Below are 26,250 nucleotides of genomic sequence, written 5' to 3'. Positions count from 1 at the left end.
AGTAGTGGTGATGGTGGTGGTCCACCTCTCCAATACAAGAGTTCACCATTATTAACAATTTTTCATCCTTTTCACCAGTAAACTCTGGAACTCCCTGCCTGCTTCTGTATTTTCTTTTCCCTATGACGAATTTTTTCATGAGGAAGGTCCCAAGACACTTCTCCAATCTTGGATAATCCTTACCACTACACACCAGCAGACATAAAAATACCGTGAAGGATGCAACTCCCTTTTTAGAAGAGCCAGAGGTCACAGGAGCAAAGGTGATGGGACCCTCCATGCCCTCGACACTCATATCAAGCCCCATTATCACCTGCATCACTCGGGAACACACCATCACCACCATTACCATTGTGTTGTGGCGCCCCATTATCACCTGCATCACTCGGGAACACACCATCACCACCATTACCATTGTGTTGTGGCATCATATCAGTGGTATAATAATTGTAAGAATACAAGGGAAACTGCAAGAAGCCGTCTGGTCTACACATGACAATCCCTGCAGGAAATGTGCTTACCTATTTTCACTATCATCCTCATGCATAAATTTGTCTAATCTTTTAAAGCTCCCTAATGACTCAGCACTAACCTAACTACTGAGTCTATTTCATTCATCTATCACTCAATCTGAGAACCAGTTCCTTCCTATTTCTTTTTTAAATCTAACTTTATCAAGCTTGACATGAAGAAACTGAGGATAGTGATAATGGTTGCTATTTCTGATTATTATTCTTACTTCCATTAACACTCAGAATATGAAGTCTGTCTTTATTCTTATTTTGGGTCCCCATTGGAAAGGGATAGTCTCATTGACCACTGCACTACAAGCCAAATAACTTAAAAACACCTTTAAAATAAAAATGATGGCTACTCTTCACAACCACAGTGCTGCATCCCTCTTTTCTAAACATCTTCACTCTAACCCCTACTTCCCTGCTCCCTCCAGTGACAGCCTCCCTCACCTCTGGGTTCACTTGAGGAGCTGCCATCAGCCACCCAATGACATTCATTTGCAGGTTCTTGGTGACAGAGTTCTCCTGGATCTTCAAATTTTCAGGATACACCACCAAGCCTGTAAGGAGAATTGGTGAAGAGAGAGAGAGAGAGAGAGAGAGAGGAGAGAGAGAGAGAGAGAGAGAGAGAGAGAGGAGAGAGAGAGAGAGAGAGAGAGAGAGAGAGAGAGACTGTATGTTAGATGCAGACAAAATGATAAAGTAAGGTATTAAAATCTTGCATGCAAAAAAAAGATATGCACACTAATAAATACTTAAATTACAAAACGTTAAAACATCCATAAACTCCTTGCACATCATACTGAGCTCACACTCCTCTCATTCCCTCAGATGCTACCAACAACTTTATTTAAACAAATAGATAGATAGATAGATAGTCACAAACACACTCTTATTCCCTCCAAGACACAACAATGACTTGATTTCAAGAGAGATAGACAAGTGTGTGTGTGTGTGTGTGTGTGTGTGTGTGTGTGTGTGCGCGCGCGTGCGTGGAGCAAGGAGGGGGTGAGGGTAACTATGCATGATAGAAAGGTTTAAATTGTGTGTGTGGAGGAAAGTGTGCATTAAAGAAAGAAGAAAGAGGAATACAGGATGAATGAAGAAATGGATAATGAAGGATAAGGTAGAGGAAAAAGAATACAGCAAAGATGAAGAAAAGATATCATTGAAGGATACATGATATGATAAGAGGGAAAAAGAATACACTGCAGGAGGAGAAAAAGGATATCACTGAAGGATATAACAGAAAGGTATAATGAAGGATAAAACAGAAGCAAAAAGAACACAGGAGGCATGAAGAAAACAATATTACTGAAGGATGCAAGAGGAAAAAACACAGTGCAGGTGAAGAAAAGAAGATACTGAAGGATATAACGGATGGGCGATAAGGACAGTCCTTCTCACCACATCCTCCACACCCTCCAACTGCTTCCATCAGAACGGATCGGTGTGCAAGGACTTGACCATGGGGTACTCCTTGATGACCAGATGTGAGGGATACACCACCAGTCCTGTATGGGAGACAGATAATAAACTGCACTCCAAAATGTTTTGCTCTCTCTTACCTCCAATACTTTCAGTTGTTATGGTGTTTTCAGGGGTGTTTTCATGGTTCCAGTGATGGTTCAGCAAGGATTCTGCATCTTTAATAGTCTGTAGTGTGAGGTATTGGGCTTTTAAACAGTACATCAACATGCAATACATTTTATCCTAACTTCCATAAGTATGTACATCAGTATACAAGGCTTTCCTTTATGTAAGAGGAACTCTGGCTAAGGCCAACAAAAAGGGGAGAGAGAGAGAGAGAGAGAGAGAGAGAGAGAAAAAAAAAATAAAAAAAAGAAATGAAATGAAATAAAATAAAATTAAATAAAATAAACAAATAAATAAATATAAAAGGGCCCACTGAGGTACCAGTCTCTAGAAGACAGAGCCAAAAGAATTACGCTAAATTTAAGAAGTGTCTTGTATAAAGAAGTACAGACACAGGCAGGGAGCTCCCGAGTTTACCAGACTGACACCAATACTCGAGAGGACTCCACGTACCAGCTAGCGGAGACGACAGCAACCTTGGCTATGAGTTGCTGTCTCACGCCTGGTGCCTCAAATATGACGTTCTCAAAGGTGAGCACTGACACGGCCTCATCTGGTACATACAGCCTGACACATGGGCTGTTGTCAGTATTTGTGTTGGGAAGATATGGGTGGTGATATTTTTATTTATTTATTTTTTCAATTAGGAGGGACACTGGCCAAGGGCAACAACCCTCCCCCTCCCCCCATCAAAAAATAAAAAGACCCACTGAGATGCCAGTCCCATAAAAGGGTCCAAAGCAGCAGTCAAAAATTGAAGGATAAGTGTCTTGAAACCTCCCTCTTGAAGGAATTCAAGTCATAGGAAGGTGGAAAGACAGAAGCAGGCAGGGAGTTCCAGAGTTTACCAGAGAAAGGAATGAATGATTGAGAATACTGGTTAACTCTTGCATTAGAGAGGTGAACATAATAGGGGGTGAAAGAAAGAAGAAAGTCTTGTGCAGCGAGGCCGTCAGAGGAGGGGAGGCATGCTGTTAGCAAGATTAGAAGAGCAGTTAGCATGAAAACACCGGTAGATGATAACAAGAGATGCAACATTGCAGTGATGAGAAACCGGCTGAAGACAGTCAGTTAGAGGAGAGGAGCTGATGAGACAAAAAGCTTTTGATTCCATAATGTCTAGATGAGCAGTACAAGTGGAACCCCCCCCGACATGTGAAGCATACATGGACAGATAAGGCCCCTGTACAGAGTTAACAGTTGGGGGGGAGATGAGAAAAACTGGTGAAGATGTCTCAGAATCTAATTTCATAAGAGCTGTTTTAGCTAGGGATGTGATGTGAAGTTTCCAGTTTAGATTATAAGAAAAGGACAGACCAAGGATGTTCAGTGTAGAAAAGGGGACAGTTAAGTGTCACTGAAGATGGGATAGTTATCTGGAAGGTTGTGTCAAGTTGATAAGTGGAGGAATTGAGTTTTTGAGGCATTGAATAATACTAAGTTTGCTCTGCCCCAATCAGAAATTTTAGAGAGATCAGAAGTCAGGTTTTCTGTGGCTTCCCTGCATGAACTCTTTACTTCCTGAAGGGTTGGACTTCTACAAAAGACGTAGAAAAGTGCAGGGTGGTATCATCAGTGTAGGAGTGGATAAGACAAGAAGTTTGGTTTAGGTCACTGGAGAATAATAAGAAGAGAGTGGGTGATAGGACAGAACCCTGAGGAACACCACAGTTAATAGATTTAAAGGAAGAATAGTGATCGTCTACCACAGCAGCAATAGAATGGTCAGAATGGAAACTTAAGATGAAGTTACAGAGAAAAGGATAGAAGGCGCAGAAGAGTAGTTTGGAAATCAAAGCTTTGTGCCAAACTCTATCAAAAACTTTTAATATGTCCAAAGCAACAGCAAAAGTCTCACCAAAATCTTTATAAGAGGATGACTAAGAGTCAGTAAAGAAAGCCAAAAGATCACCAGTAGAGTGGCCTTGATGGAACCCATACTATCGATCAGATAGAAGGTTGTGAAGTGAAAGATGTTTAAGAATCTTCCTGTTGATGATTGATTAAAAAACTTTAGATAGGCAGGAAATTAAAACAATAGGATGGCAGTTTGAGGGATTTGAAGTCACCCTTTTTAGGAACAGGCTGAATGTAGGCAAACTTCCAGCAAGAAGGAATGGTAGATGCTGACAGAGTTGAAAGAGTTTGACTAGGCAAGGTGCAAGCACAGAGGCACAGTTTCGGAGAACAATATGAGGCACCCCATCAGGTCCATAAGCCTTCTGAGGGTTTAGGCCAGGGAGGGCATGAAAACATGACTGTGAAGAATTTTAATAGGTAGCATGAAGTAGTCAGAGGGTGGAGGCGAGGGAGGAACAAGCCCTGAATTGTCCAAGGTAGAGTTTTTAGCAAAGGTTTGAGCGAAGAGTTCAGGTTTAGGTTAGAGATAGATGTGATAGCAGTGGTACCATCCAGTTGATATAAAGGAGGAAAAGGAGAAGCAAAGTTATTGGAGATGTTTTTGGCTTGGTGCCAGAAGTTACAAGGGGAGTTAGATCTTGAAAGATTTTGACACTTTCCGTTAATGAAGGAGTTTTTGGCTAGTTGGAGAACAGACTTGGCATGGTTCCAGACAGAAATATAAAGCCCATGATATTCTGGTGATGGAAGGCTTAAGTACCTTTTGTAGGCCACCTCTCTATCATGTATAGCATGAGAACAAGCTGTGTTAAACCAAGATTTGGAAGGTAAAGAGTGAGGAATGTACACCTCCATGTCAGACTCTACTACCTCTGCTATGTACTCTGCACACAGACAGGTCTCTGACATGGAAGCAGTAGTCATTCCAAGGAAAATCAGCAAAATACCTCCTTGGGTCCCTGCAGCTAGCAGAGGCAAAATCCTAGAGGCAATTCTGCTTATGGGGATGCTGAGGAAGGATTGGAGTGATAGGACAAGATAAAGATATGAGATTGTGACTGGATGAGCCCAACAGAGAAGAGAGGGTGACAGCATAAGTAGAAGGATTAGAGGTTATGAAAAGGTTAATAATGTTGGGCATATCTCCAAGATGGTCAGGAATACAAGTAGGGTGTTGCACCGATTGCTCTAGGTTGTGGAGGATAGCAAAGTTGAAGGCTAGTTCACCAGGATGGTCAGTGAAGGGAGAGGAAAGCCAAAGCTGATGGTGAACATTGAAGTCTCCAAGAATGGAGACCTCTGCAAAAGGGAAGAGGGTCAGAATGTGCTCCACTTTGGAAGTTAAGAAGTCAAAGAATTTTTTAAAGTCAGAGGAGTTAGGTGAGAGGTATACAGCACAGATATATTTAGTTTGAGAGTGACTGTAATCGTAGCCAGATGGTGGAAAACTCGGAAGATTCAAGAGCATGGGCAAGAGAGCAGGTTAAGTTGTTGCGCACATAAATGCAACATCCAGCTTTGGATTGAAAATGAGGATAGAGAAAGTAGGAGAGAACAAAAATGGGGCTAATGTCAGTTGCCTTAGACACCTGAGTTTCAGTGAGGAAAAGAAAATGAGGTTTAGTAGAGGAGAGATGGTGTTTTTACAGACTGAAAATTAGATCCAAGACTGCAAATGTTGCAGGAGTTAATGAAGAAAAAGTTGAGCGGTGTCAAGACACTTAGGGTCGATACCAGAAGAGCAGTCTGACCTGGGGACATTTGTTGTCCCCTTCCCCGATGGTGACTCTATGAGGCTGGTGTAGGAGTCTCCATGATAATTGAGTGAAGGGTGTGTGTGTAATTAGATGTTTGTAGTTTTGTGTGAAGGAAGAGAGTTGTCTTTAGAGAGCAGGCTGTGACTGTCCCCTTTTCTTGTGAGACACAAAGGGAAACATTCAGTGAGGTCACAGCTGCGTTTAATGATAAGTTCACAGCACCCCATCATCCAGTGCTTTAGACCTCACTGGGAGTAATTATCATTTTGGCAGGTGCCTGCTGCCTCCTCCTTGTAACATTCTCTTCTGTTTCTTACTTGGCATACCTCTGGATAACCTCAAAGTGTCCCTCAGCAGTCTTTGCCAGCAGTTTGCCCACAAATGTCTGCCCTGAGGAGGAGAGAGAAGAGGCTCAGGAAAGAAAATACAGTACAGATGCAATTCCTCTCAACTTCTGGGCTTTCTTATGGAAGGATAACAGAGAAGGTATAATTTTACTCCCTTCATCTATCTACTTATCTATACACCAGGCCACCAATCCCAGACAAAGCACCACTCACTCACACACACATCACTCACACTCTTAGGCCCACTGGTCTCTGGTGGGAAGGAACAGTGTTGTGGACCTCCCTACAACACCCTAGTGACTGTACTTACAAGACTCTGCTATGGTTATGGTCTTCACAGAAGATAGTAACACAATTCCTCTCATAAATTTTATGAGTCATGTGGATGGTCTGGCACCAGCGTGGCAGTACATACATGCCCTGGCCTCACCTTAGGCCAACTGAGTACTGACTCATTATCCAGTAATTACTGTCCCACTCCCTCCCCTCCCACCACTTAGGGATAACATGCCACACATCTGAAAAAGTCTCCAAAAATCATGCACACACAAAAAAACAGATACAGTATATGAAAAACACCAAAACATAAGGAGTACCACAAGGTGTAATCTAAAGCCTGAGTGTAAACAAGCTATGTCTCAGACACACTGCTCAAACTTTGGCAGATTGTTGCCAAAGTGCTGGATGATTTTTCAGTGTGCACAGACCAATGTTGCTTTTTGCACACATTTTCATTCAAAAAAGTTAATTACAGTCCCTTAATTAACTTAGTAATTTCTGTCCATCTCCTCACCTTGAAAGCCTCACCATCAAACATTAAGCCAGAATTTTTGTAAACAAGCTGAATGAATGTATCATGATAATAGAAATAATACTGCTTTATTACTTCATGCATGTATGCAAAAAATAAACTTGAATCGATTATTCCTGTCTACCCCACCTTTAAAGTCTTGCCATCCAAGCACTGGGCCAGAGTCCTTGTCAACAAACTGAATGCCTCTTGATAACAGAATTAATATTGTTTCATTACGCTATCCCAAAAAATTTAACTTGATTTTGTCATCTCCTCACCTTCAATGACTTGCCATCAAACTACAATCCAGAATCTTTGTCAACAAACTGAACAATAACAGAAATTATATTGTTTTATTACTCTATAAAAAAAAAAAAAAGAAAAAAAAAATCATTCCTGTCTGTCTCCTCACTTCCTCACATCATGTTAACAAAGATTATATTATTTTATTACTCTTTATATGCAACATTTAAGTCAATCATGCCTGTCTGTCTCCTCACCTTGAAAGCCAGGCCATTAAGCACCAAGCCAGAGTCCTTGTCAACAAAGTGAACAGTGATGGTGGTGGGTTGTCCGGCCTGCACTATGCTGGGCTGCTGCAGGACCATTGCTGCACTCATCTGTGTCAAGCTGAGGGGAGGCCAAAAGAAGACCAACTATTACATCACTTATGCACTGAGGGGAGACCAAAAGAAGACCAACTATTAGATCACTTATGTGACTCCAATAGTAATTGTATCTTGGTAAATACTGAGATCCTTTTCTCTCCTTTTTGGTATGTCAGACTTGCATTTCCCTCAGTATCCTGTCAAGGTCTAATCCCTAGAGACACCATTAATGTACCCTGATTAAGTTAAATTTAAAAGAGATAGGAAGGAATTGGTTTTTAAATAGAGTGGTGGATGAATGGAATGGACTCAGTAATGAAGCTGATTATTTAGTGACCTTTAAAAGAGGATTACACAAATTTATGAATGAGGTTGATAGGTGGAAATAGGTAAGCATGCTTTGTACAGGGACTGCCATGTGTAGGCCTGATGGCTTCTTACAGCTTCACTTATTTTCTTATTCTTCTGTTCTTACACCAGACACTTGTGCTCCAGCTTTGGATGGTTCTTTTTGACCTCTCTTTAGGGACTGGCACTCTCATTGGGCTTTTTTAAACTTTTTGTTGCCCTTGACCAGTCCCCCTCTTACATAAATAAAGACCTGCACCTACCTGAATGTCCCCTCCAGGGTGGTGGTGAGGGCTGGAGCATAGCTGGGGTAGGTAATGGTGAAAATGAGGTTGTAGCCTTCCCCGGGCTTGCTGACAGACAGGTTGGTGAAGATGGCAGTGCCATTCCTGTTGGGAACTGTTGTGGTGCCCATGACGATGGCACCTGGCGGACCTCCCAAGAGACTTGCCGTGACCTGCGAGGGATCACTCTTGTGGCCCAGGTCACTGGTGGGTGCACCCTGCAAGAGAAGAGAAGAGAAGTGAAGAGAGAGAGAGAGAGAGAGAGAGAGAGAGAGAGAGAGAGAGAGAGAGAGAGAGAGAGAGAGAGAGAGAGAGAGAGAGAGAGAGAGAGAGAGAGAGAGAGAGAGAGAGAGAGAGAGAGAGAGAGAGAGAGAGAGAATAATTATTGGTGTATCTTTGAGTCCTTTCATGGGAACCAAAAAGGCCTGAAAGTTTACTAAACACACACACACACACACACTAAAAATCCAGCCATCTACCACACTGAGAGTTGCCCTAGTGGAAATACAGAGTATGAGAGTTCACACTGGTTCTACTCGTTGCTGTTCCGTCTCCAAAGCAGTTAAATTGTTATAATGAGCGGTGAAGAGGGGTCTACTTCAGTCCCCACTATGTTGTTTATGCCAATGGGGACCGTCTCGAAGGCTAGACAGAGAGACCTTGGGATTTGGGGAAGAGGACTGAAGGGTCGGGAAAGCAATGATGAGAAGGAGAATTATCACACTGGAAACTGAAATGAAGGATATGAAGGATGGATTTGACAAGATGGAGAAGATGGTTGAAACTTTGATCACCGAGAAGGGGGTGTGGAGAGGTGCATATTTTTTTTTTTATATAAGAAGGACACTGGCCAAGGGCAACAAAAATCAATAAAAAAAAATGCCCACTGAAATGCCAGTCCCGTAAAAGGGTTAAGGCAGTGGTCAAAAATTGGTGGATAAGTGTCTTGAAACCTCCCTCTTGAAGGAATTCAAGTCATAGGAAGGTGGAAATACAGAAGCAGGCAGGGAGTTCCAGAGTTTACCAGAGAAAGAGATGAATGATTGAGAATACTGGTTAACTCTTGCATTAGAGAGGTGGACAGAATAGGGGTGAGAGAAAGAAGAAAGTCTTGTGCAGCGACGCTGCGGAAGGAGGGGAGCCATGCAGTTAACAAGATCAGAAGAGCAGTTAGCATGAAAATAGCAATAGAAGACAGCTAGATATGCAACATTGCGGCGGTAAGAGAGAGGCTGAAGACAGTCAGTTAGAGGAGAGGAGTTGATGAGACAAAAAGCTTTTGATTCCACCCTGTCTAGAAGAGCAGTATGAGTGGAACCCCTCCAGACATGTGAAGCATACTCCATACATGGATGGATAAGGCCCTTGTAGAGAGTTAGCAGCTGGGGGGGGGGTGAGAAAAACTGGCGGAGATGTCTCAGAACACCTAACTTCATAGAAGCTGTTTTAGGTAGAGATGAGATGTGAAGTTTCCAATTCAGATTATAAGTAAAGGACAGACCGAGGATGTTCAGTGTAGAAGAGGGGGACAGTTGAGTGTCATTGAAGAAGAGGGGATAGTTGTCTGGAAGGTTGTGTCGAGTTGATAGATGGAGGAATTGAGTTTTTGAGGCATTGAACAATACCAAGTTTGCTCTGTCCCAATCAGAAATTTTAGAAAGATCAGAAGTCAGGCGTTCTGTGGCTTCCCTGCGTGCTATATTTACCTCCTGAAGGGTTGGACGTCTATGAAAAGACGTGGAAAAGTGCAGGGTGGTATCATCAGCGTAGGAGTGGATAGGACAAGAAGTTTGGTTTAGAAGATCATTAATGAATAATAAGAAGAGAGTTGGTGACAGGACAGAACCCTGAGGAACACCACTGTTAATAGATTTAGGAGAAGAACAGTGACCGTCTACCACAGCAGCAATAGAACGGTCAGAAAGGAAACTTGAGATGAAGTTACAGAGAGAAGGATAGAAACCGTAGGAGGGTAGCTTGGAAATCAAAGCTTTGTGCCAGACTCTATCAAAAGCTTTTCATATGTCCAAGGCAACAGCAAAAGTTTCACCAAAATCTCTAAAAGAGGATGACCAAGACTCAGTAAGGAAAGCCAGAAGATCACCAGCAGAGCGGCCTTGACGGAACCCATACTGGCGATCAGATAGAAGGTTGTGAAGTGACAGATGTTTAAGAATCTTCCTGTTGAGGATAGACTCAAAAACTTTAAATAGGCAGGAAATTAAAGCAATAGGACGGTAGTTTGAGGGATTAGAACGGTCACCCTTTTTAGGAACAGGTTGAATGTAGGCAAACTTCCAGCAAGAAGGAAAGGTAGATGTTGACAGACAGAGCTGAAAGAGTTTGACTAGGCAAGGTGCAAGCACGGAGGCACAGTTTCGGAGAACAATAGGAGGGACCCCATCAGGTCCATAAGCCTTCTAAGGGTTTAGGCCAGCGAGGGCATGGAAAACATCATTGCAAAGAATTTTAATACGTGCCATGAAGTAGTCAGAGGGTGGAGGAGAGGGAGGAACAAGCCCAGAATCATCCAAGGTAGAGTTTTTAGCAAAGGTTTGAGCAAAGAGTTCAGCTTTAGAAATAGATGTGATAGCAGTGGTGCCATCTGGTTGAAGTAGAGGAGGGAAAGAAGAAGAAGCAAAGTTATTGGAGATATTTTTGGCTAGATGCCAGAAATCACGAAGGGAGTTAGATCTTGAAAGGTTTTGACATTTTCTGTTAATGAAGGAGTTTTTGGCTAGTTGGAGAACAGACTTGGCATGGTTCCGGGCAGAAATATAAAGTGCATGAGATTCTGGTGATGGAAGGCTTAAGTACCTTTTGTGGGCCACCTCTCTATCATGTATAGCACGAGAACAAGCTGTGTTAAACCACGGTTTAGAAGATTTAGGACGAGAAAAAGAGTGAGGAATGTACGCCTCCATGCCAGACACTATCACCTCTGTTATGCGCTCAGCACACAAAGACAGGTCTCTGACTTGGATGCAGTAGTCATTCCAAGGAAAATCAGCAAAATACCTCCTCAGGTCCCCCCAACTGGCAGAGGCAAAACGCCAAAGGCACCTTCGCTTAGGGGGATCCTGAGGAGGGATTGGAGTGATAGGACAAGATAAAGATATGAGATTGTGATCAGAGAAGCCCAACGGAGAAGAAAGGGTGACAGCATAAGCAGAAGGATTAGAGGTCAGGAAAAAGACAAGAATGTTGTGCGTATCTCCAAGACGGTCAGGAATGCGAGTAGGGTGTTGCACCAATTGCTCTAGGTCATGGAGGATAGCAAAGTTGTAGGCTAGTTCACCAGGATGGTCAGTGAAAGGAGAGGAAAGCCAAAGCTGGTGGTGAACATTGAAATCTCCAAGAATGGAGATCTCTGCAAAAGGGAAGAGGGTCAGAATGTGCTCCACTTTGGAAGTTAAGTAGTCAAAGAATTTCTTATAGTCAGAGGAGTTAGGAGAGAGGTATACAGCACAGATAAATTTAGTATGAGAGTGACTCTGTAGTCGTAGCCAGATGGTTGGAAACTCGGAAGATTCAAGAGCGTGGGCACGAGAGCTAGTTAAGTCATTGCGCACATAAACGCAGCATCCAGCTTTGGATCGAAAATGAGGATAGAGAAAGTAGGAGGAAACAGAAAAGGGGCTACTGTCAGTTGCCTCAGACACCTGAGTTTCAGTGAGGAAAAGAAGATGAGGTTTAGAAGAGGAGAGGTGGTGTTCTACAGATTGAAAATTAGATCTTAGACCACGAATGTTGCAGAAGTTAATGAAGAAAAAGTTGAGGGGAGTGTCAAGACACTTAGGGTCGTCGACAGAAAGGCAGTCCGACCTGGGGACATTTATGGTCCCCTCCCCAGATGGGGACTCCGAGGCTGGTGTAGGAGTTGCCATGATAATTTTAAAAATTTTAGAGTGAAGGGTGTGTGTGTTATTAGGTGCTTGTAGTTTTGTGTGGAGGAAGAGAGTTGTCTTTAGAGGGCAGGCTGTGACTGCCCCTTGTGTTGTGAGACACAAAGGGAAACATTCAGTGAGGTCACAGCTGGGTTTAATGATAAGTTCACAGCACCCCCTGAACAGTGCTTTAGATCTCACTGGGAGTAATTATCGTTTCGGCAGGTGTCTACATAAAAAACAAACCTTATATGAAAAGAAAGCAATAGAATATGAAGGCAAAGTGGAAGAGTTAAACGTAAAACAGGAAAATTGGAAGAAAGAACAAGAGAAAGAAAAGATAGATTTTAGGAAAATTGTGGAGGAACAAACAAAGGCAAACAACAAAAAGCTAACAGAAAAAGTTGTTCAAGTTATAAAACAAAGAAAACTTGGTGAGAGAAACTGAGGATAAGAAAAAACTGTCGTGGTATTCGGTCTGAAGGAAGAGTATACACCTCAGTGGACTGAAAGAGAAAAGAAGGAAAAGACATGTGTGGAAAAATTAGTGGGGACATTACAAGAAGAAAAAGAGCTAACTGGAGAGATCGAAGAAATTAAAAGAGGAGAAACCGGACATCATGGGAATTGTTGAAATTAAATTGGCAAGTGAAGGGATATATTAAATATTGGTGAAGGAAAATACAACCTCTGGATGAGAAATAGAAAAAATAAACAGGGAGGAGGTGTGATGCTTCTAATTAGGAAGGATTTATTAGTGGAATCTGTCACATATGGGGTGGAGGAGGCAGAAGTATTGAAAATAAACTTAAGACAGAATATTGTAAGATACTGTAACATTGTGGTGACTTATGTTCCCCCCTATTCCAACTCTTGGAGAGAGGATGAATATAACAAAATGCTTGAGGACACAAGGACACAAGGAGTTATTTGAGGAAAATGACGATATAGTCCTGATGGGGGACTTTAACTGTAAAGAGATATCTTGGGAGAATTGGACCACGGAAGGCAGTGAGCCATCATGGGGGAACAAGCTACTAGACCTGGCTATTGAAAATGTCCTGACACAATGGGTTACAGATGACACAAGATTTAGATGAAATGAAGCACCTTCAAGGCCCAATCTAATTTCCACCTAGAAACAAGAAATAGTAGAAGACCTTAAATACATAAACCTAATAGGAAAAAGTGATCATGTGCTGATTCAGTTCACAGCTACGGATAATAAGCTCAGTATAAGAAAAGAGGACCACAGAAGAGAATGGCTAAACTACAGCAAGACTAACTTTGGACAACTTAGGAAGTATTTCAGTGAAGTGAATTGGAACATGGTTATTCAAAAGGAGGACATAGAGGAAAAGTGAACAGCTTTCCTGGACATTTATAATAAGGGAGTAGAGAAATGGGTACCCAAAAGATCAACAGAGAACCTTTTCAAAAAGGATTGGTACAACAGGAGATGTGCAACAGCTAGATTGGAGAGAGAAAAAGCATGGAACAAGTGGAAGAAAAACAGGAGACTGGACCTGTGGAACAATTATATAAGGAAGAGGAACGAATTTCTTAAAACTCGCAGAGATGAGCAGAAAAATTTTGAAAAGAATGTTGTGGAGAAATGTAAAGACCAGCCAAAATTATTTTATAAATTCATTAATGGAAAATTAAAGAGTAAAGATGAAATAAGCACTTTAGAAGCTGGAGAAGAGATAGTGGATAACCCAGAAGAGGTAGCTGAAGTGTTTAACAGATACTTCCACTCTGTGTCTACTAAGGAAAATGATTTCAGAGATGAGAGGACAGCATTAGAAAAAGGGACCGACCTAAAGGAGATTAAAACATCAGTAGATGAAGTAAAGAATATGTTGGAAGACCTGGATGTAAGGAAAGCAATGGGTCCTGATGGTGTCTCCAGTTGGATTTTAAAAGAGCATAGCTCACAATTAGTCTCAGTGTTGCACAATATAATTAGCACCCCCCTGGTAAAAGGTAGAGTACCCATAGACTGGAAAAGGGCAGATATTACCCCAATCCACAAGACTGGAAGTAAAGAAGATCCATTAAATTATAGACCTGTATCACTCACAAGTGTGGTGGCAAAGATTTGTGAAAAGATTATCAAGAACAGATGGGTGAAATACCTAGAAGACAACAAGGTGATAACAGAGAAACAGTTTGGTTTGAGAAAAGGGAGATCTTATGTCACAAATTTGATATATTTCTACTCAAGAGTAATAGATATAGTGCCAGAGAGATGGATGGGCCAACTGCATATACTTAGATCTGAGAAAAGCATTCAATAAAGTTCCACACAGAAGACTAATATGGAAATTGGAAAAAACTGGAGGACTCAGTGGATCACTGTTAAAGTGGATGACTGACTTTTTGACAAACAGAGAAATGAGGACAGTAATTAAAGGCAGCAGGTCGAACTGGAGAACAGTAACGAGTGGCTATTTTGTTCACAGTTTATGTAAACGAAGTGACAGAAGGTGTAGAAAGTTACATGAACATTTCCACTCATGATGCTAAGATTATGAGGAAAGTAACAAATGAAGAGGATTGCAATGCTTTAAATCAAGACTTAATTAAGATTAATGAAGGGTTAATGAGGTGGAACATGGAGTTTAATGCTAAAAAATGTAGTGTGATGAGGTTTGGAAAAAGTGTGAAAAGACCAGTTGGCAACTATTACTTAGGGAATGAGGAAATCTCTATAAGATCAGAAGAAAAAGACCTAGGAGTAATTATTACTGATAATTTATCATTTTGGAAGCACATAAACAAAAATTATAGGAGAAACATATAAACTGCTGAAAAACATCAAGATAGCGTTCTCCTATATTGATGAAGATATGATAAAAAACTGATAACAACGATGATACGTCTGAGATTGGAGTACACAGCATCAGTGTGGTCGAAGTTTGAAAAAGGATACAAGAAAGTTAGAAAGAATCCAGAGCTGCAACTAAAATCTTTGCAAGCTTAAGAGAGTATAGTTATGAGGAAAGGTTGAAGAGGTTGGGCCTGACTACACTAGAAAAAAAGAGGGAAAGAGGTGATTTGATAGCTATATATATAGAATACTGGAAAGAATGGAAAAGTCAGACAGAGAAGACCTCTTGATACCAGATACTAGAGACAAAAGAGGACATGGAAGGAGACTGAATAGGAGTGTTTGCAGAAGAGACATCAAGAAACATAGCTTCCCACACAGAAGTATAACAGTGTGGAATGAACTTAAGGATGAGACTGTATGTGCAAAGACAATTCATAAATTTAAAGAAAATCTAGATAAAAGTCGATATGGAGACGGGACGGCACAAGCCTAGTGTGGATCTTGTCCTGTATTTCACAACTAGGTAAATACAACTAGGTAAACACACACACACACACACACACACACACACACACACACACACACACACACACAAGAACTGAATGAATACAGAGATGGGATAAGGAATGTAGCCCAGCCCCTGTTTATCACAAGTAGAAAAACAAAGGTGAGAGAGGCAAGAAATGTACATAAACTGATGGATGAATAAAGGAGGAGACAGAACCAGAGGTGTGTAGCTTAGTCCCTGTATACTACAACTACACACACACCTCTGTATCCAGCACAGTAAAGGACAGCTGCATTTCAAACACTGTGTACTGCACCACACTGCTGGACACACCACTCAGCACCAATGCACTGGATGGCTTGGCATACTCAGTCACTGCCAGGCTCTCCTTGATCTTCTCTGCCACCTCCTTCTCCTGCTGCTTGTAGAACAGCTTGGCATCCAGAATGACAACACTGCCTTCCTCCTCTGTGGCCTTTGGAGGGGCTTCCTTGGGTGGTGGCTCGATGGGGTCACTCACCTGAGGAAGAGAGGTGGGTATTGGAGGAACACACTACCTCTGTTAATGGTTCAGCTGATGACAAAGTGCAGGAGGACATGATTCAAGGCAGTAAAGGGGCAGAGAACAGTGTTATTTTACCAAAAGGAGTTACAGGAGTGAGAGATGACTCAAGGCAGTAAAGAGACAGAGTAGTGTTTGCCTTAAGAGGAAGCATTGGAGGAAGAGACAACATAAGATCACAAAGGAACAAAGAGCAGAGGTTCACTTTACCAAGAGAGAGAGGCACAGTTGCTGCATGATCCATCCTGGAATCTATTGACGGCCTTCTCCAGACTCTGCACCAGCTTCTTGTAGGGAATCACCTCCCCACCAATTGCTCCCTCCTCCTCCTCACCATTCAGGCTTGTAGTGTGAGCACTGGCCACTTCAGCCTAAGTAAATTTAAGTTGTATTCTTAAACATTTTGTTCTCTTTAGTAATTATTTTCAGATATAATGAATAGTAAGAATCTCATAGGCAACTTTCCCATCCATTTGGCACAGTCCTTGTTAAACTACCACTATCTATCTATCTATATACCAGGCTGGCAATCTCACACAGGATGGCCCACACAAAGCATCACACACTCCTGCACACATCACTCACACTCTTAGCTCCGTTGGCTCCTAGTGTAATGGGACAGTCTTGTGGACCACCCTGCTACATCCCAAGAGCTTAGGCACACCACAGCTGTCCACATACTTCCACAGCAAAGCCTCACAGCATAAACTGGTTTAATCCTGCCCTTTCATGGTGAGATCATTCCCTATCACAAGTGTCATAAAAATTACCTTGAAAACTCAGATAAATTCCATTAGATCTCCAATTACTTGAAACTCCCAAACATTTGAGAATAAGTCTTGCATGTTGAGCTCCTACTAGTAAGGGAGACCAGGCAGCCCAGACAGCCACACCAAACACAGCCACACCCAACAGCCACAAACAACATGGTCACACATAACACACAGACCAACACTGCCATGCACAACACACAGATCCAACAAAGCCAGACTCAACACAGCCACACTGAACACAGCTGCACCCACCACAGTCAGACTCAACACAGACCAGACCCAACATGCATCCTCACTGTGCCCACCTCCAGCCTTCCCTGCTGTCTCTTGGAGAGCTCCTGCATAACACTGATGACCCTGATGTTGTTTGGGGATACCTCAAACAGGCTGGCCAGATTCAACACCAAGTTCTGCTCATAAAATTCATCTTCCTTCACCATGAGGCCACTGGTGAGGGTGATCATGGGTGTGGTCTTGATGTCAAGGATGCGGCCTTCACACAGCACCACATGGACCAACTTAGCACTGCGCTGGAAGAAGCTGGTCCCCATTGCCTGCAGGGGAGGGTCTGGGTGAGCTGGAGAGGTGGCAACAGAGACAGGCATGGCATAATAGTGTTTCCCTTGCCTAAAACTATCAGGGAGAGCTATGACAAAACTGACAGGGAGAGACATGACAAGACTGACAGGGAGGCCTGACAAAACTGACATGGAGAGACATGACAAGACTGAGAGGGAGGCATGACAAAACTGACATGGAGAGACATGACAAGACTGAGAGGGAGGCATGACAAAACTGACAGGGAGGCACAACAAAACTGACATGGGGACATGACAAAATTGAGAAAGGCATAACAAAACTGACAGTGAGAGGCATGACAAAACTAAACAGATAGGGAGGCATGACAAAACTGACAGGAAGAGACAAGGCTGAGTGGTTGTTCTGTTACCAGCAGGAAGAGACAAGGCAGAGCAGTTGGTCCTTTGCCCCAAACTGACAGGGCAAAGTACAGAGCTCCAGTGCCTCAAACAACACAAAACAACACACAGCCATTCCTTATATTCCCTACACAACACAACACACAGTCATTCCTTACATTCCAAACACAACACGACACAACACAACACAGCACACAGCCATCCCTTACATTGTCCAACATGGGAAGGAAAGCCTGAGGATGGGTGGGGTTCTCAGGCAACAGCTTGTAGCCGGCTGCAGAGGTGTTGAGGTTGGCTGGGGGAACAAAGACACCATCCACATAGGTGTCATAACGCTGAGGCTTTGGGAAGATGAGCAAGACAACGGCCTCAGAGGATGGACTGTGTGGCAGGTGCAGACGCAGCACCTGAAGATGTGATGTGAGTGGAGGGTCAGTGTGGTGAGGTTAGGTTAGAGATGCAGCTCCTGAAATAATAATTGATTGGGTTAAGTTAGATTAGGTTGGCTTAATGTTGGGTGAGATTGTGCTAGGTTGTGAGGTTAGGCTGGGTTAAATGATGTTAGGTTATGCGTCAAAAAGATTGGTGTAAATTGCCTGCTGTTTATCTCCAATTACTATTATTATTATACCACTGAAAATTACTACAACTACTATTACCATAGCTACAATCACTGTCTACTATTACTACTACCACCATCACAACCACTACAACACCATTACAAGCACCACAGCAGTACCTGAAGGGGTGTGCTGGTCATGGCCATCTCATATGTCATCCCTGTTGCCACAACGGAGAAGAAGGTTGAGATTTGCTCCTGATACATGTAGCCAGCACACCAGCCTCTGTCCATCTGTCCATTGAGGAGGTCCACGTACCCACTAGGGCCTGGAGGAGGAGGAGGAGGAGGAGGCATTAGTAACACTCACAAAAAATCCCATGTGGAATTGACAATCTGGTAAATAGATTTATAAGGACAAGATAAAAAAAAAAAGTGGTTTGTGTTGGCAATGAGGGTGATGGGGGAGAGGCGCCGCACCTCAGTGTCTGTGTCCATGCTCTCAATGATCATGAGGCGGTGATGCAGTGAGAGGCACTTCCATGCCTGCCATGATGGAACCACAACACAGGAAGCATCATGGACAATGCCTGTGGGATAAGACAAAAGGAGAGTACAAGGAGTGGTAAGGGATCTCAAACAACAACAGGTCTTTAATTTTTTAACTGCCTGATTTGGGTGCAGTGTGTGTGTGTGTGTGTGTGTGTGTGTGTGTGTGTGTGTGTGTGTGTGTGTGTGTGTGTGTGTGTGTGTGTGTAAGTGTGTGTTGCAGAGCTGTGTGTATATCTGACACACACACACACACACACACACACAAACACACAAAGTTTGCAATGTAGGTACAAGCAGAAGAGGTAATTAGTGGGTCTTGGAGGTTGTCTGGAGATGAAGAATATAAAAATGTATGGATAAACAGGGATATGGATGAGATTGAAAGGTTGAAGCAAAAGGAGCTGATAGATGAGGCTAAACAAAAAGATAAGTTTTTCTGAAGAGTAAGAGACATGAGAATAAAGAAATGGTACATCAAACAGTATGTTATACTAATGTAAATGGATTAATGTCAACAAAGATGGAATTAAATGAGTTATTAAACAGAACCTCACCAGATGTTGCTGTATTATGTGAGACAAAATGGAAAAATGAATGGGGAACTCCTGACACTGGTAAATATGATTTATGGGTGAAAAACAGAAGTGACAAGGGAGGAGGGGGGAGTGATCATTCTGAAGTGTGTTGAAGTGGAGAGGGTAATAAAAAGTGAAGACAAGTCTGAAATTCTACAAGTGATGATTAGAAGTGGAAAAGAAAGGATAATGAATTATGTATGAGTGTATGTGCCACCTGTGACCAATGCTTGGCAAAAAGAAGAGCACGAAGAGACGTTGGTAGATGTGTTAAAAGGTCTTGAAAAGATAGTGATGGAAAGTAGTGATATAGTTATTGTTGGTGATTTTAGTTGTAAGGAGATAAAGTGGGAAACACTGACAACTACTAGAAGTGAGACCTCATGTAGTAATAGACTGTTAACCTGAACAGTGGAAAACTTGATGACTCAGTGGGTAGACTGTGATATAAGATTTAGTGGAAGAGATAAACCATCAAGACTTGATTTAGTGTTTACCAAGGACATGGAAATTATTGAAACAATACACTATGATAGCCCTCTAGGTAAAAGTGATCACATGTTGATAGAATTTAATTTGAAAAATGAAAATGTAATTAATCACTGATGAAAATTATAAGGTAAGAAGATTTAAATATAGTAAAGATGATTTTGAAAAATTAAGAAAGTAGTTTGTTGCCATGGGCTGGAAAGACTTTGAAGATGTAGATGTTCCAGAAAATGAGATGAATTTATAAGGAAATATAATTCTGCTGTGGAGAAATTTGTACCTAAAGGAGGAGTGAGATGTAGAAAGGGTAAAGAATGGTTCAATACATAATGCAAAGAAACTACAAATTGTAAATCAAATGCTTGGAATAGATGGAAGAAGAGGAAAACTGAGAGCATATGGGAGGAATATACTGATGCTAGAAACAAGTACATTGAGATAATAAGAATGGAGAAAAGAAACTACAAAAGAGATATAATAGATAAGTGTATAAATGAACCCAAACAGGACATGGTGGATGTTATGTACAATAGTTTCAGATTGTTATTTACTGTGGAAGGGGAGTTTGATGCTGGAAGGGATAAGTTGGTGAGATATATACTGAGTGCAGTCCCAGTCAGTTATGAGGAAATATTAAAGATGATGGAAAAACTTGAAGTAATTAAAGCATCTGATCCAGATGGAGTACCAAACAAGATATTGAAGACCAGTGTCCTTGAAGTGTTTTTTTTTTTTTTTATGTAGGAGGGACACTGGCCAAGGGCAACGAAAATCCAATAAAAAAAAAAGCCCACCGAGATGCCAGTCCCAGAAAAGTAAAAAAATTGAAGGATAAGTGTCTTGAAACCTCCCTCTTGAAGGAATTCAATTCATAGGAAGGTGGAAATACAGAAGCAGACAGGGAGTTCCAGAGTTTACCAAAGAAAGGGATCAATAATTGAGTATAATGGTTAACTCTTGCATTAGAGAGGTGGACAGAATAGGGGTGAGAGAAAGAAGAGTCTTGTGCAGCAAGGCTGTGGAAGGAGGGGAAGCATGCAGTTAGCAAGATCAGAAGAGCAGTTAGCATGAAAATAGCGGTAGAAGACAGCTAGAGATGCAACATTGCGGCGATGAGAAAGGCTGAAGACAGTCAGTTAGAGGAGAGGAGTTGATGAGACGAAAACTTTTTTATTCCACCCTGTCTAGAAGAGCGGCATGAGTGGAACCTCCCCAGACATGTGAAGCATACTCCATACATGGACGGATAAGGCCCTTGTACAGAGTTAGCAGCTGGGGGATGAGAAAACTGGCAGAGACATCTCAGAACACCTAACTTCATAGAAGCTGTTTTAGCTAGAGATGAGATGTGAAGTTTCCAGTTCAGATTATAAGTAAAGGACAGACTGAGGATGTTCAGTGTAGAAGAGGGGGACAGATGAGTGTCACTAAAGAAGAGGAGATAGCTGTCTGGAAGGTAGTGTTGAGTTGATAGATGGAGGAATTGAGTTTTTGAGGCATTGAACAATACCAAGTTTGCTCTGCCCCAATCAGAAATTTTAGAAAGATCACAAGTCAGGCATTCTGTGGCTTCCCTGATTGAAATGTTTACCTCCTGAAGGGTTGGACGTCTATAAAAAGACATGGAAAAGTGCAGGATGGTATCATCAGCGTAGGAGTGGACAGGGTAGGAAATTTGGTTTGCAAGGTCATTGATGAATAACAAGAAGAGAGTGGGTGACAGGACAGAACCCTGAGGAACACCACTGTTAATAGATTTAGGAGAAGAACAGTGACCGTCTACCACAGCAGCAATAGAACGGTCAGAAAGGAAACTTGAGAGAAAGATAGAAGCCATAGGGGGGTAATTTGGAAATCAAGACTTTGTGCCAGACTCTATCAGGAGCTTTTGATATGTCCAAGGCAACAGCAAAAGTTTCACCAAAATCTCTAAAAGAGGATGACCAAGACTCAGTAAGGAAAGCCAGAGGATCACCAGTAGAGCGGCTTTGACGGAACCCATACTGGCAATCAGATAGAAGTTTGTGAAGTGACAGATGTTTAAGTATCTTCCTGTTGAGGATAGATTAAAAAACTTTAGATAGGCAGGAAATTAAAGCAATAGGACAGTAGTTTGAGGGAGAACGGTCACCCTTTTTAGGAACAGGCTGAATGTAGGCAAACTTTCAGCAAGAAGGAAAGGTAGATGTTGACAGACAGTGCTGAAAGAGTTTGACTGGGCAAGGTGCAAGCACGGAGGCACAGTTTCAGAGAACAATAAGAGGGATCCCATCAGGTCCATAAGCCTTTCGAGGGTTTAGGCCAGCAAGGGCATGGAAAACATCATTGCGAAGAATTTTAATAGGTAGCATGAAGTAGTTAGAGGGTGGAGGAGAGGGAGGAACAAGCCCAGAATCGTTCAAGGTAGAGTTTTTAGCAAAGGTTTGAGCAAAGAGTTCAGCTTTAGAAATAGATGTGATGGTAGTGGTGCTATCTGGTTGAAATAAAGGAGGGAAAGAAGAAGAAGAAGCAAAGTTATTGAAGATATTTTTGGCTAGATGCCAGGAGATATTTTTGGCTAGATGTCAGAGAGTCATGAGGGTAGTTTGATCTTGAAAGATTTTGACACTTTCTATTAATGAAGGAGTTTTTGACTAGATGGAGAACAGACTTGGCATGGTTCCAGACAGAAATATAAAGTGCATGAGATTCTGGTGATGGAAGGCCTAAGTACCTTTTGTGGGCCACCTCTCTATCATGTATAGCACGAGAACAAGCTGTGTTCAACCAAGGTTTGGAAGGTTTAGTCCGAGAAAAAGAGAGAGGAATGTACGCCTCCATGCCAGACACTATCACCTCTGTTATGCATTCAGCACACAAAGACAGGTCTCTGACACAGAAGCAGTAGTCATTCCAAGGAGAATCAGCAAAATACCTCCTCAGGTCCCCCCAACTAGCAGAGGCAAAATGCCAGAGGCACCTTTGCTTAGGGGGATCCTAAGGAGGGATTGGAGTGATAGGACAAGATACAGATATGAGACTGTGATCGGAGGAGCTCAATGGAATAGAGAGGGCGACAGCATAAATAGAAGGATTAGAGGTCAGGAAGAAGTCAAGAATGTTGGGCATATCTCCAAGATGGTCAGAAATACAAGTAGGGTGTTGCACGAATTGCTCTAGGTCGTGGAGGATAGCAAAGTTGAAGGCTAGTTCACCAGGATGGTCAGTGAAGGGAGAGGAAAGCCAAAGCTGATGGTGAACACTGAAGTCTCCAAGAATGGAGATCTCTGCAAAAAGGGAAGAGTGTCAGAATGTGCTCCACTTTGGAAATTAAGTAGTCAAAGAATTTCTTATAGTCAGAGGAGTTAGGTGAGAAATGTACAGCACAGATAAATTTAGTTTGAGAGTGACTCTGTAGTCGTAGCCAGATAGTGGAAAACTCGGAAGATTCAAGAGCATGGACATGAGAGCAGGTTAAATTGTTGTGCACATAAATGCAACATCCAGCTTTGGATTGAAAATGAGGATAGAGAAAGTAGGAGGGAACAGAAAAAGAGCTACTGTCAGTTGCCTCAGGCACCTGAATTTCAGTGAGGAAAAGAAGATGAGGTTTAGAAGAGGAGAGGTGGTGTTCTACAGATTGAAAATTAGATCTTAGATCACAAATGTTGCAGAAGTAAATGAAGAAAAAATTGAGGGGGTGTCAAGATACTTAGGGTCGTCATCAGCAGAGCAGTCCAACCAGGGGACATTTGTGGTCCCCTCCCCAGATGAGGACTCCAAAGCTGGTGTAGGAGTTGCCATGAATTTTGAAATTTTGAGTGAAGGTTGTGTGTGTTATTAGGTGCTTGTAGTTTTGTGTGGAGGAAGAGAGTTGTCTTTATAGGGCAGGCTGTGACTGCCCCCTTGTGTTGTGAGACACAAAAGGAAAAGTTCAGTGAGATCACAGCTAGGTTTAATGATAAGTTCACAGTACCCCCTAATCCAGTGCTTTAGACCTCACTGGGAGTAATTATTGTTTTAGCAGGTGTCTACTGCCTCCTCCTGAAGGAAAATTATGTGAAAGAACAATAAAGGAAAGATGGATGGAACACTTGGAAAAAGATGAAGTTTTAGTAAATTGTCAATTTGGATTTAAAAGGGGAAGATCATGCTCCATAAACTTACTGTCCTTTCATTCAAGAATAGTTAATACTGTGCAGGAGAGAGACGGATGGGTGGATGGTGTCTACTTAGACTTGCAGAAAGCAAAGTACATCCCAAAGATTGCTAAGGAAGATTAAAAAATTATGGAAAATTTGGAGGAAGACAGCTGGAGTGAATGGAGGATTATCTGGATGATAGAGAGATGAGAACTGTAATACAAGACCAGAATTCATCTTGGCTAAAAGTAACTAGTGGTGTCCCACAGGGGTCAGTTTTAGGACCGATAAAGTTTGTAATATATGTGAACGACATAAATGAAGAAACAGATAGTTATATGAACTTATTTGCAGATGATGCTAAACTGATGAGAAGGATAGATAATGTAAATGATTTAAATAAGATAAATAGATGGAGTGAATCTTGGCAAATGGAATTCCATTTGAGTAAATGCAAAGTAATGGAGTTTGGTAAGAGTAAGAAAAGAATACAATATTATTATGATATGGATGGTGTGAAGTTAAAGAAGTCAAAAGAGGAAGTAGATTTGGGAGTAACAGTTACTGAAAATTTGACACATAGATAAAATTACTGGAGACAGTGAAATTGTTAAAAAGAATAAGAATGGCACTCATATTTGGAAGAAGAAATGATAAAAAGTTGTTGATTTCCATGATAAGACTAAGACTGGAATATGCAGCAGTGGTGTGGTCTCATCATACAAAGAGGAATATTATAAAATTAGAAAAAGCAAAAAGAGCAGTCACTAAGATGGTTTCAGAGTTGAGTAAATTGACCTATGAAGAGAGATTAAGAATGTTGGAAATTCCTACCCTTGAAAATAGGAGAGAGAGAGGAGATTTAATAAACATCTATAGAATGATAAATGGTATGGAAAATGTGAAGAAAGAAAGTTTTTATAAATTTAGACACACAGAGTACAAGGGGTCACAGCAAGAAGTTGAAGAAAGTTAACTGTAGAAGAGACATTAAGAAGTATAGTTTTCCTCACTAAAATGAGAACAAATGGAATGAACTCAGTGAAGACGTTGTCAATGCCGAAACTGTCAGTGCTTTTAAAACCAAACTGATAGATATAGGGACAGGGTACTATGAGATTACTCCCCTCCCGTACACCACAACTAGGTAAACACAACTAGGTAAATACACACACACACACACACACACACACACACACATGGAAGTGAGAGAGAGAGAGAGAGAGAGAGAGAGAGAGAGAGAGAGAGAGAGAGAGAGAGAGAGAGAGAGAGAGAGAGAGAGAGAGAGAGAGAGAGAGAGAGAGAGAGAGAGAGAGAGAGAGAGAGAGAGAGAGAGAGAGAGTGTGGGCTCGCTCACTCTGAGTTGCCAAACATCATTTCAAGACATATGGGTGCAAAATACAGGCTGCCAAGATTAAAAAGAGCCTTCATATCATATGATGTAAGTCACAGTTACATGCTGTTCATCATATGATAAATGTTGCAGTTTATGGGTTAAGGACATTAACCTAACATAACCAGACCTAAACCTTAATAGAAAAAATAAAGAGTCCAAGGTGTGGTTTGCAGACCTCCTCTTCCTCATCCTCAAAGGGTACTGGTGCCATCGATTGTTCAGCACTCAACTAATTTTGGCAAAACACTGTGCAATCTTAAGAATTGTATGCCTTGCTTATGGAACTGCATGATAAAATCCAAGTATTTAAATTTGTGTGCACTGCACTCAGTTGCCATTGTGACATTGAGTACCCTTGTGGGTAACTAGCTGACTGCTGTGGCTGCAACATATACACATGGTGACTGGCTGAAAATAAATGATGCATTGCCTGGAAGTAAGTGACATTTAACGACATTCTAATGTCATTAAAAGTACAGTTCTCATTTGCTGAACAAAAGAGATGCAAGAGAGCATGCATCATTACATACTGGAAACAAACATACGAACACATGCATCACACTATATCTCTCCAAGTAAACCCTGTCAGCATGGACTTACAATTTGTGACGCAGTGTACGATGGATCACGTCACTAATGTAACTGTGAGTGACCCTAAAACAACCCTCACACCCATATTGTACAGTATGTATTCATCACCAATATCCACATAATTTAGCTGCTTCATGAGGAGCTGCTATAGCTAAGATTATTCAATGTCACTATCTCCTTTTGAAAAAGCATAATATTTTGAGCAGTAAAAAAATTTATCTCAGTCTGAAAAATTATCATGATCAATATATTTACCAAGAAGTGGCCCCAAAAAACAGGTATACACTGTCACTCTATTGCAGTGTCTTGCATTGGCTAATGATCATAGGGATCTTCCTGGGGAGGGAGTGGGAAG

General features: G+C 41.7%; 2 protein-coding genes across 10 annotated transcripts in view; both read right to left on the bottom strand.

Annotated features, from left to right (window-relative positions):
• Positions 1-965: 965 nt before the first annotated feature.
• Positions 966-16,268, bottom strand: LOC135104986 (uncharacterized). Of its 4 annotated transcripts, XR_010270662.1 has the most exons (8): positions 16,112-16,268; positions 15,602-15,859; positions 8,088-8,326; positions 7,369-7,498; positions 5,723-6,118; positions 2,565-2,678; positions 2,084-2,171; positions 966-1,075 (listed from the first exon to the last, which is right to left on the bottom strand). XR_010270662.1 is itself a non-coding variant. In XM_064012839.1 (7 exons), the coding sequence occupies exons 1-6, from the start codon at positions 16,136-16,138 to the stop codon at positions 1,953-1,955; spliced, it is 795 nt and encodes a 264-aa protein (XP_063868909.1). In that variant the 5' UTR covers positions 16,139-16,268; the 3' UTR covers positions 967-1,075; positions 1,923-1,952. The 4 variants fall into 4 exon arrangements, 2 of the variants coding, with proteins under 2 accessions (XP_063868909.1, XP_063868910.1); XM_064012839.1 differs by lacking the exons at positions 2,084-2,171; positions 2,565-2,678 and adding an exon at positions 1,923-2,029 and having other exon boundaries at positions 967-1,075; positions 6,055-6,118; XR_010270661.1 differs by lacking the exons at positions 966-1,075; positions 2,084-2,171 and adding an exon at positions 1,921-2,029.
• A 1,616-nt stretch (positions 16,269-17,884) lies between these two features.
• The window catches only part of LOC135104988 (fibrocystin-L-like), a 36,842-nt gene continuing 28,476 nt past the window's right edge, over positions 17,885-26,250 (bottom strand). For 3 of the 6 annotated variants that reach the window (XM_064012841.1, XM_064012843.1, XM_064012846.1), the window contains 3 exons: positions 18,652-18,761; positions 18,352-18,500; positions 17,890-18,078 (listed from right to left, as the gene is read on the bottom strand). The gene's annotated coding sequence lies outside the window, so the exon portion shown is untranslated. Of the gene's footprint in view, positions 18,079-18,351; positions 18,501-18,651; positions 18,762-26,250 lie in introns of all 6 variants that reach the window. The other 3 variants (XM_064012847.1, XM_064012842.1, XM_064012845.1) reach the window with 2 other exon arrangements.

This window comes from Scylla paramamosain, chromosome 11 (genome assembly GCF_035594125.1).
Source record: "Scylla paramamosain isolate STU-SP2022 chromosome 11, ASM3559412v1, whole genome shotgun sequence".
Taxonomy (NCBI): domain Eukaryota; kingdom Metazoa; phylum Arthropoda; class Malacostraca; order Decapoda; family Portunidae; genus Scylla; species Scylla paramamosain.
This window is presented reverse-complemented; position numbering and strand designations above follow the sequence as displayed.

Coding starts and splice junctions, on each gene's coding strand:
- LOC135104986 (XM_064012839.1), bottom strand. CDS start 16,138: ATGCAGCAACTGTGCCTCTCTCTCTTG. Junction 7,499..8,087: donor ACCCTGGAGGGGACATTCAG/GTAGGTGCAGGT, acceptor GCCTCCCCTCAG/CTTGACACAGATGAGTGCAG. Junction 2,030..6,054: donor CACTTTGAGGTTATCCAGAG/GTATGCCAAGTA, acceptor TCTCCCATACAG/GACTGGTGGTGTATCCCTCA.